General features: G+C 35.9%; 1 protein-coding gene across 9 annotated transcripts in view; it reads left to right on the forward strand.

Moving 5' to 3' along the window:
* Positions 1 to 4,971, forward strand: part of LOC135102032 (bromodomain-containing protein 3-like) — a 31,926-nt gene extending 26,955 nt beyond the window's left edge. For 8 of the 9 annotated variants that reach the window (XM_064006669.1, XM_064006661.1, XM_064006667.1 and 5 more), the window contains exons 3-5: positions 1,513 to 1,674; positions 3,147 to 3,245; positions 4,090 to 4,971. In XM_064006669.1, coding sequence (XP_063862739.1) covers positions 1,513 to 1,674; positions 3,147 to 3,245; positions 4,090 to 4,524 — 696 coding nt within the window. In that variant the 3' untranslated portion in view covers positions 4,525 to 4,971. The remainder of the gene's footprint in view (positions 1 to 1,512; positions 1,675 to 3,146; positions 3,246 to 4,089) is intronic. The other variant, XM_064006662.1, reaches the window with a different exon arrangement.
* The last annotated feature ends 6,687 nt before the right edge of the window (positions 4,972 to 11,658 follow it).

An 11,658-nucleotide genomic window follows, 5' to 3' on the forward strand; every position in this document is an offset into this window, starting at 1 on the left:
GTCTCTCTCTCTCTCTCTTTCCTTCTCTCTCTTTCCGTCTCTCTCTCTCCGTCTCTCTCTCTCTTTCTTTCCGTCTCTTTCTTTCCGTCTCTCTCTCTCTTTCTTTCCGTCTCTCTCTCTCTTTCTTTCTCTCTCTCTCTCTTTCCGTCTCTCTCTCTCTCTCTCTCTCTCTCTCTCTCTCTCTCCGTCTCTCTCTCTCTCTCTCTCTCTCTCTCTCTCTCTCTCTCTCTCTCTCTCTCTCTCTCTCTCTCTCTCTCTCTCTCTCTCTCTCTCTCTCTCTCTCTCTCTCTTTCTTGAAATATTGATGCAACATTTGCTCTTTTCTGTTACTTTGGAGCTTTCTTTCAGGGTGTATGCATGTTTGTGGGTGGGTTGGGGGATTGGGTAGTCTTGGGTTAGCATTGCCTTTGGTAATGCTGTGATGAACAATCTGCCAGTGTTGGTGTGTATATTTTGTGTGTTTTGCTGTGTGATGATTAGCATGGATGGTTTGGCAGCCTTGTCTTAGAATAATATTCTTTAGGCAGCTACCAGTGTGTGATATGATGTTGAGAGTGAAATTTAAACTAGACATCCTTGTGAAGCAGTGTTGCATAAAATTCCTAAGAGGAAAATGATGCACTGTACTTATCACAGAAAACATATTTTTGAAGCAAATAGGATCTAGACTAGACACAGATTGGCACTAATGTGATTTACATCTTGTATGATTTTTGTTGGAAACTGTTAATAGTCAGCATTTTTTTAACCTTTATTTTTCATTATAGTATATTTAATGAGGCAGAATAGCAGACTGGTTTTTCTCCTTGGAATGGTTTGAATTGAGTTACAAAGGTGCCTTAGATCCAAACTGTTTTAAGAAAACTTGAAACATTGATACTTTTCTATGTGAGTTCTTTCATTGTTGTCACTGTCTGTAGCTAGTCATGCCAGCTAAGGCAGACAGGAGACGTGGAATATAATTAGCCATCTTGTATTCTATGATCTCAAGTCTTAGAGGCAATGGCTTGTTGCTTTGGTCTATAGTTTAACAAGTTAAAACAGGCCAAATGATACAGTAGACATTTCCACAACATACGGTAATACACAAATCACTAGATTTTAGATATGTCATACTAATGAGTTGATATTAAGGTACCAGTTTCTTTAACATCAAATAGAATATTTGATGTTACATTTGCAGATGAATTTTGATGTGTATTGGAAACATTATTTCTGAAAATCTTCATGTTCTTTCTTGAAATTTTTATGATGTGCTGTATGTGTTTTAAAATATCCATGAGCCATCATCCCCTTGCATACCATTTCATCTGCTTTCTAAATACACAAACATCCAGCCTGCTCTTTTAGTTATTATGGAGACCATAGACAGGTATTTATACTGTTCAAGTATGTTTTAGACATATTTGAATTGATGGATAGGGTGTTTATGTGTTCATGTAGTAATTTGATGACCTTTTTAGAACTAATTTCCAGGAAAAAAGTTATTCATGATGGTGTCTTTATTTTCAGAAGGGGATTAAGAGGAAAGCAGACGCAATGAATCCAATGATTGGCAACTCTAATTTAGATGCATTTTCACCGGGGCTAGGAGAAAAGATGGGGAAGATATCCTCTCGGAGAGAGTCAGGCAGACAAATCAAGAAGGTAAACAAGGATTTACCAGATTCTCAGGTAAATATTAGAGTGATTCTTCTGATATATATCTGAGTCTCGGTTTTAAGCTTTGTTTGTTATTAATAGGTAGTCTGGATTCTTTTCCGTCTGTATGCCTGATGAAAATTTTTTAATGGAAATGCAGTGATTGGTCTTTTTTAAGTTGCTGCTGATAGATGGGTATAATAGTATGCCCTCATCATAAGTAATTAGCTCATTATTTTGCATAAATGCATCATGGCATATGGCAGAAAGTTTTAGAAGTAGTTACTTAATTTGATATATTTTATGTGTACTCCCTTTATTATAACACAGCACCACTAATTGAAGCTTTTATTGTTTTACCAATAATTGGAATAATAGAAGGCCAGTATAACTTGTTTCACATAATTTGATTTATTCATATGTACATGAATTTTATTGAAAAAAAATTACATTTTAGAGTTTATTTTTCTGTTCTTTAAGCACATTTTTGGTGTTGTAATTAATGGTGCATCTTGTTGAATTTTTGCTGTTATGAGGTGCTATGTATTCCATTTCTCACTCCCTCATTCTTGTTTGTCCATATCACATCTGCCAGTTTATATTGTGCTTTATCTCTGCAATATATGAATGCATGCATGAATCTGTCTTCCCATTCTGATTCCCTTCTGATTTTCCTTTCCTTTATTCATGGAAGAAGTCTTCTAATTTCTCTCAGTAACATATTTTGATAACACAAGTTATCTTTTCTGTTTTTCTCTCAAGAATAAAACCTTGAAGCTATGGCTTTATTAAATAATTGTTCTGTTTCTTTCTGGTCTTTTTCTTTCCTAGATCTGTTCAAACTATAGTCAAACCACATTTTAGATATCTGTGCATATGCATATAATGAATTACTTATTTAGCAAAAGTTACATTAACACTAAATTGAGGATCAAGGCTCATACATGCGTTGTCTTCTGGGCATTGTGTTGAGGATTGCAAAGTATTTACACTGCATTTTATGATTCAAATAAAGTAGATGTTTCAAGGGGAAGTGATTTTATTCATTCTTAAAGGCCCCTATACACTGTCAATCATGATTGCACAGTCATCGAGATTGTGCAAACAGTGTTTGGGCCACACACTATGAGTAAGATTGAACAATCATTACTTACCTGTTGCAGTTTGTGGAGTGAAGATGAGTAAAGCGGCTGCAAGTATAGCCATTCTGCTGGCTTTAGACGATGAAGAAGGAAAAGAAAATTGTGAAAAGAAAGGTGTGGATGAAAGAGTGGCTTAAAAAAAGAAATAAATTCACACATGAAAACCTCCTACAGGAATTGCTTCTCTCTGCTCCTGCAGATTACAAAAATTTTTTACGTATGGACAGAGAATCATTTATGGATTTGCTAGAAAAGACTATGCCTCTGATACAGAAAACGGATACTAAGCTGAGAGATTCCATTTCACCCAGTGAAAGGCTTTCCAGTACTCTACGATTCTTAGCTACTGGACAAACATTTCAGGAACTTGTGTTCGCCACTGCCATCTCTCCACAAAGTCTTGGTCGTATCGTTATGGAAACCTGTAATGCCATCATCACTGTATTGAAGGAGCATATTAAGGTAAGGTGAATTACGTACAGTTTAAAGAAATACGATTTATTGGGTATCATAACATTGTTTTAAGACTATTTGAGAAAAAAATGTATATATACTAACTTTGACCTGTTACGTAAGTTAATTACCTACTGTGAAAATGAACTTGATTGATTGCTTACGAAAAATAAACAATAAGCCTACATACTTATTTTCCACCACCAATGTGCCATAATGTATGTTATTTTATAAGCTGTAATGGGGATCACTAAGAAGGTCTGCCACCGTTCTGTAAACACGCACTCCTTCCACATCTGCATTAGTGGCAATATTCCCCTGAGTAGTGCTAAGTCCACTGGTATTTGAATTGGTCTCGGATGAAAGATCACAAAAAGGCGTGGAAGATCTAGTGTGAACATCAGCATTTTCATTAATTTTCACGCTATGTCTGTGCAATGTGCCTAAACGAGCCTCAAAGAGAATATCATTAATAGCCTTCCTTGCATATATTTGCTGTTCTGCAGTCACATTCCGGAATTCTTGAGCCCAGCTCCTTGCTAGTGTATCAATGGAGTCGTTACTCTGTTGAAGATGTGCACAAGCAAGGGAAAGTGCTTCGTAACGTTTACTTTCCATGTCACATTTCTTTGTCCTCTTTGAGGTATGAGAATATACCTCCTGTGACTCTGTGGCAGATGTGGACGGCTCCTGCAAAATAATAGGAGTATATAATAACGGTCAAAGTTTACTTTTTTTATAAAGATAGTGGTGGGTAAAGATATAACTTATGAAATTCATAACAACAATAACGGAAATTAATATGATAAAACATTGACATTTATTTCAAATTCTATCTATTTCTTTATTACAGATCCCCAAAACATCAGACGAATGGTTAGAAGTTGCTGCAGCATTTGAGAGGACTTGGCAGTTTCCCCATTGTATCGGGGCGATCGATGGGAAGCATGTGCAAATTAAGAAACCTTGTGGTTCTGGTTCATACTACTACAACTACAAACATACATTCAGCATTGTGTTAATGGCTGTTGTTAATGCCAGATATGAATTTATGATGGTTGATGCAGGTGCCAATGGTAGAGTATCGGATGGTGGGGTGTTTGGAAACACAAAATTTGGTAAGAGGCTGAAAGAAAAGCAGTTAAATATTCCAGAGCCAAACGCCATGCCTGGGTGCCCTGGAGTTATGCCATATGTATTCATTGCAGACGATGCCTTTCCTTTACTTGATAACCTCATGAAGCCCTTTGCACACAGAACAAATGACAAAATCACAAGCTGTCTATAATTACAGACTGTCACGAGCTCGACGGATTGTTGAAAATGCTTTTGGAATAATGTCATCATGATTTAGAGTTCTTTTGTCTTCCATTAATGTATGTCCAGCAAAAGCTACAACAATAGTAATGGCATTTTGCTATCTTCATAACTACTTAAGGAAACGAAACGTGCAAGCATATCTAGATCCCGGATTTGGTGTAGACGATGTGAGTAGGACGCAGGGTAATGAAGGGAATTTTAGATCTGACAAGCAACCTATTCCGCTGGCACCAACATGTTCTCGTAATGCTACTTCGTCTGCTAAGACTGTAAGGGATGCATTTTGTAATTACTTCAATAACGAAGGGTCTGTTTCTTGGCAGGAGTCTAGGATTGACATGTAATGCAAAATCATTTGTGTATTCTATAATCTTTGTCAATGTCAAAATCATGGATTACACTATTTGACTGCCAACTTTTGTTTGATTATATAACATTATATACATAATGTTAACAAAAGTTATTTATATACCTATGTTATCAAAGGTTATGTATTATGTCCCTGGTGCTATTTGTCATTTACATTGGCTTTAGGTAATGAATAAGAAATTAATTGGTTGCACTGTATATATATATATATATATATATATATATATATATATATATATATATATATATATATATATATATAGTATATATATATATATATATATATATATATATATATATATATATATATATATTACAAATCTAATTATGTTATTATGAAAATAAAAGGGGGAATACTTACAGTATGATCTATTGATCCCTCATTACCATCTTGTTCCCCATCATCCAGACTTGACACTCCTTGCTGCAATTCTTGGTCGCGAAGGAATGCGAGCTCATCGAAGTACCACAGTGAAGGCTTGTAAACATCATCTGACCCAGCACCGGACTTCACACTGTTCATCACCTTCTTCAGTTCTCGACGATAGTTGGAACGTAAACTATTTATTTTCTTGGTTACTGTGGCACGAATGGCATTTAGGTCAATTTCTCTGATTTTGTCAATTAATTTCACGTAGCATTCACTTTTTAAGCTTCTGTTCTTGTACTCGTCACTTTTTACTTTCCACAAAGCAGGAAAATCTCTGTATAGTTGGATGAACTCCCTCCAAAATTCCTTAGTGTCCAGTGTGCTCGCCATGGTTAACAAGGAAAGACTGAGCTGTTGGCGCAATCATCGCCACTGACTATAACTCATGATGGTGCAACTACTATGATTGAGCTTACAAAATCAAACCGAGTCGGAAATTCCTCAATCATCTGCGCAAACACTCAATCACGCCCACTCACACAGGATATGCTTGCGCAATCATGAATATTGTACAATCATGATTGACAGTGTATAGGGGCCTTTATAATTGTCCACTTCGACAATTATATTAAATAGGTAGTATACAAGGATACTTGCTGATGACATCACTTAGCCTAGACAGTTCTTTTAGCCTTTACTCTTGACATCTAAATGAATCATCTAGCTTTGTATTTCATAAACTGATATGTCCTAGCTTTCATCTCCACTAAACACTCCACTAAACATTTTAAATTAAATTCTTAATAAAAAAAAAAAATGCATGATTTTGGTAGGGTCATAGGTGGTGCAGCAACTTTTGTGTTTGCAATATGTGAAAATGCAGTGGAGATAGATGTGTTTTAGGCATGATCCTCCCTCCATTCTCTCTCTCTCTCTCTCTCTCTCTCTCTCTCTCTCTCTCTCTCTCTCTCATCTCTCTCTCTCTCTCTCTCTCTCTCTCTCTCTCTCTCTCTCTCTCTCTCTCTCAACTATAATATGAAAACCCCAACAGCAAGGCAAGGCAATCAGTCACATCTTTCTTTCTTGGCTAAGTTGTAGAATACCTATTTCATCAATACATTTTCATGTATTGATGCTTATCAACTAGTGATTAGAATCTTATATTGACTGCACCTCATATGCAAATTGGAAAGATATATATATATATATATATATATATATATATATTATATATATAATATATATATATATATATATATATATATATATATATATATTATATATAATTTATTTCTATCACATTTATCTAGTTATGAACCATTACTAAAACTATTATACTTGGTTGCTAGTGATTAAAATTGTGTAAAAATGTGTGCGCTCTCTCTCTCTCTCTCTCTCTCTCCTCTCTCTCTCTCTCTCTCTCTCTCCTCTCCTCTCTCTCTCTCTCTCTCTCTCTCTCTCTCTCTCTCTCAGTGCTAGTTGTGAAGAGAGGGGAGGTATTACTGGCATAATATACAAAAAAGAAGTGGACACCAGTTTCAACCATGAATGGCACAGTTGGTCTTCCAGCATGACTAGAAGTGTCTACTGAGGGCATCCTTCAATGAGAAAGTTTTGATAATATATGGAGATAGCAATCTCAGTGTGAAAAGATAACAGTAATACCATCTACCCACCCCAGCAATAAGTGTTCTTCATTGTATCACTATATATCCAAATTTTCATTGCTTCTTTGCAGAAGTGATGCAACTATTTTTCATTGTTAGGTTCCTTTGCCCTCCCCCCTTTTTTTTTTATTATTAGTAGTATTTATTTTTTTCTTCATTTTGAGTATCTTTACCTCACTCACTGTCTGGATGAATTGTAAAATAAAGAGAGCAAATGTTGCTGCTTGATATTTGCCCTTGTGCATGTGCAAAATTAAACAAATGTTAAACATCTGGCACTGTTGGTATAATTTTTGTTCTATATTGAATAGAGGAGAACTTTAAAAATATCTTTAATCAACTATTTATTTTTATTAACTGGATATGTTGAATATTTTACTATGGGTGTTTAAGAGAGAGATGATAATGTCAATTATGAGTTGGAAGAATAATTTGGTCAACTTCTAAAGAATAAGAGGATGAAAAACTAGCACATGGATTTGCTCAAGAGGGGAGAAAATTGTTTATCAGTCATCATTGCTAATCACCAGTTTCATTTATGAATTATGTCTTTTACCAATATAGTTTTGCCTAGTTGAATAGCTGACTTGCATTGAATAAATATGGAATCTAGAAAAAAAGTTAATGTATACAAGTCTCCTAGTATATAAGGTTGAGTAATATCTATGGTTATCAGTTAAAGTTTGCTGTTGTAATCCATATTTCACTTACTATGCTCAACATAGAATTTCATGTGTGATATCCCATTGCACCAATGTCTGATGTAGTGCTGGAAGGTTGCAAAATGTATAGTGTTTCATATCACTGCCCATGTATGTTATGGAGAGATATCCCTGTGGTGTGTGATCCTATATTATTGTTTCAGTTTTTCACTTTATCTGTGAATATATTATTTTGCTAAAAGTACTTCAAGAAAGACATGCTTATGCATGAGATAATGTTCTTAATTTATCCTGTCAGTCAGTATGGTAATGGAAATTGATACAAGAATATTTTTGCTTGTTATGATTTGTCTTTTAATCATATTGCCTGTTATGATTTGTCATTTAATAGTGTTATGTTGGCTTTTTGGTTAGGTTTTGATAGGATTGGTAGCAGCTAGTGTGGAAGGATGCATTTTATAAGGTGTTTACTGGTTATTTGTTCTGATATCCCAAAACTCCTGCACATGTCCAGATATTGATTAGCATTTTGCATGCATTGCTGGGTAATCATCCTCTCTCTCTCTCTCTCTCTCTCTCTCTCTCTCTCTCTCTCTCTCTCTCTCTCTCTCTCTCTCTCTCTCTCTCTCTCTCTCTCACTCTCTCTCTCTCTCTCTCTCCAGTACTCGAAGGGAGGCTCTAAGTAAAATTTGTAGTAATATGTTATTTGTATTATATATAATTAAGTATAACCTTACAGTAAAGAATGACATCACTGTCAGTTCAAAAGAAAATAACCTCGGATGCAGGAGAGGTGGTGGACATGGGCAGGAATGGAACTGCTGTTCTTTTTACTATGTATGATCGTGTGTGTATGTGTGTGTAGATAGAGAGAGAGAGAGAGAGAGAGAGAAGGGGGGGGGACACTGGGGGAGTTAGCTTTAAAGTAAATATTTTCCTTGAAATTTTTGGGTAGTCTTGTATAACCAGTAGTCTTGTTACCCAACATACCACAGCTTTAAAGTAAATATTTTCCTTGAAATTTTTGGGTAGTCTTGTATAACCAGTAGTCTTGTTACCCAACATATGTGGTATGTTATAATGCATGAGAATATTCTACTACTTAGGGTACTTAATTTTAGACAAACTATACCAACAAATAGAATACTTAATTCACACATATTTAAAATATGAACTGTAACTAGAAATAAGTTTTCTTCCATGCCAGCCTGTAACCAAAATTCATGTCTGCATGACCCATGCAAACACTGAAAAGGCTAGTATAATTGCATTGCCTTTTGAAAAATTTTAAAAGGATGCATTTACAGCATACAATAATTTTAAAGGTATAATTTCCTATTTATGAAATAGAAATATGAATTTGTTAAGTACCAGAATTGGGTAGTCATCTGAATTTGATAGTTGCTTTGGTGTGACATTTCTCAACTTCCAACTAATGCTTCCATATTTCTTTGCATTTTCATAGGAAAAAAATATCAACAAATAGTATTTTATCTTTTTGACATATGAGATTATTACATTCTCTCTCTCTCTCTCTCTCTCTCTCTCTCTCTCTCTCCTCTCTCTCTCTCTCTCTCCTCTCTCCTCTCTCTCTCTCTCTCTCTCTCTCTCTCTCTCTCTCTCTCTCTCATATAAAAAAAATTAATATTACCATTTTATTTATTTATTTATTTTATTTCATTTTATTTTAGTTTAGTTTATTTATTATTTATTTATTTATTTATTTATTTTTATTTATTTATTTTTTTTTTTTTTTTTCTGAAATATTTCACTTAGTGGCTTGGGAGTATGTAGGTTAGTAGTGTGAGCAGCCAGTAACAAAGGCACTGTATCTTGAATTCCCAAGTGGATGGAGACAAGTTGTATTCTCTCTCTCTCTCTCTCTCTCTCTCTCCCTCTCTCTCTCTCTCTCTCTCTCTCTCTCTCTCTCTCTCTCTCTCTCTCTCTCTCTCTCTCTCTCTCTCTCTCTCTCTCTCTCCTCTCTCTCTCTCTCTCTCTCTCTCTCTCTCTGGGAATAGCAATGAGAGTCAGTGGGATATGTTCCTGTAACAATGTTGAGACATTCAACCCAATGAAATGTTTTTTTTATGGCCCAACCTCCTTTAACCCCTAAAGGACCAGCAGTGGTGGTGATTTTTGTCTGCTAAGACCAGCCCTCCAGCACTAATTATCAAAAGTAGCTGGTATTCACACATACCTTAAACTTGACCTCTAACAAAAGAGCAAATGACTTTGTACTCATTGTCAAGTCTTCCTCTTTCTAATGATGCTGTCCAGATGTCTCTACATCAGTGGTTCCCAAACTACTTCTGTCTTTTCTCCCTTCAACTAGTTCACATGTTCAGATTTCCCCCTTCATAAGAGTGACCACAAAATTATGGAATTTCAACCAAAATTATTGTACATAGTCAATACTAAAGGTAATGGTAGCATAAATTTTTATTTGTATTTATATATAATACTTGAAGACAAGTCAACTGCCACATAATATATTTCTCTCTCTCTCTCTCTCTCTCTCTCTCTCTCTCTCTCTCTCTCTCTCTCTCTCTCTCTCTCTCTCTCTCTCTCTCTCTCTCTCTCTCTCTCTCTCTTCGTCATTTTCATATCAACAGTCTTGTAATTTCTATCCCCATCTTGCAGAGGAAAGCCTTACAAGTCTTATGACATATATTACTCTAATAAAAGTAATTCTAGCAAGGAAGGTTACTCAGAGTATGGCAATGGTTTGTTCTTGAGATACAAGTGCTAAACACCTGTTTTTGGCACAGAGATGTGTAATATAACATGCATATCCTCTGCACAGTTCTGTGTGGAATTGAAAAATGTTCTGATGTTATTTGACATGTAAGGCTTGGTTATTAGAGTATATCATATTTGGTGCAGATACTTCGAGAATTCACATTTCTTTCTTTAAACATTACCTTTTACTCTGTTCTGAAAGTGCTGATATTTGTGTGTGTGTAAGAGAGAGTGAAGGAGCAGCATGGATGCACACAAGTATAATGGGTATGTACATGTGTATTTGTTTACACAATTGCATGTACACACACACACACACACACACACACACACACACTTAATGTATGTGTTTACATAACTTTATAGAAGCTGTTTTAGCTAGAAATGAGATGTGAAGTTTCCAGTTCAGATTATAAGTAAAGGACAGACCGAGGATGTTCAGTGTAGAAGAGGGGGACAGTTGAGTGTCATTGAAGAAGAGAAGATAGTTGTCTGGAAGGTTGTGCCGAGTTGATAGATGGAGATACTGAGTTTTTGAGGCATTGAACAATACCAAGTTTGCTCTGCCCCAATCAGAAATTTTAGAAAGATCAGAAGTCAGGCGTTCTGTGGCTTCCCTGCGTGAAATGTTTACTTCCTGAAGGGTTGGACATCTATAAAAAGATGGAAAAGTGCAGGGTGGTATCATCAGCCTAGGAGTGGATAGGACAAGAAGTTTGGTTTAGAAGATCATTAGTGAATAATAAGAAGAGAGTGGGTGACAGGACAGAACCCTGAGGAACACCACTGTTAATAGATTTAGGAGAACAATGACCGTCTACCACAGCAGCAATAGAACGGTCAGAAAGAAAACTTGAGATGAAGTTACAGAGAGAAGGATAGAAGCCATAGGAGGATAGTTTGGAAATCAAAGCTTTGTGTCAGACTCTATCAAAAGCTTTTGATATGTCCAAGGCAACCAAAAGTTTCACCAAAATCTCTAAAAGAGGATGACCAAGATTCAGTAAGGAAAGCCAGATCACCAGTAGAGCAGCCTTGATGGAACCCATACTGGCGATCAGATAGAAGGTTGTGAAGTGATAGATGTTTAAGAATCTTTCTGTTGAGGATAGATTAAAAAACTTTAGATGGGCAGGAAATTAAAGCAATATGACGGTAGTTTGAGGGATTAGAACGGTCACCCTTTTTAGGAACAGGCAGAATGTAGGCAAACTTCCAGCAAGAAGGAAAGGTAGATGTTGACAGACAGACAGCTGAAAGAGTTTGACTAGGCAAGGTGCAAGCACAGAGGCACA

The sequence above is a fragment of the Scylla paramamosain genome, chromosome 7, assembly GCF_035594125.1.
Source record: "Scylla paramamosain isolate STU-SP2022 chromosome 7, ASM3559412v1, whole genome shotgun sequence".
Lineage (NCBI taxonomy): Eukaryota > Metazoa > Arthropoda > Malacostraca > Decapoda > Portunidae > Scylla > Scylla paramamosain.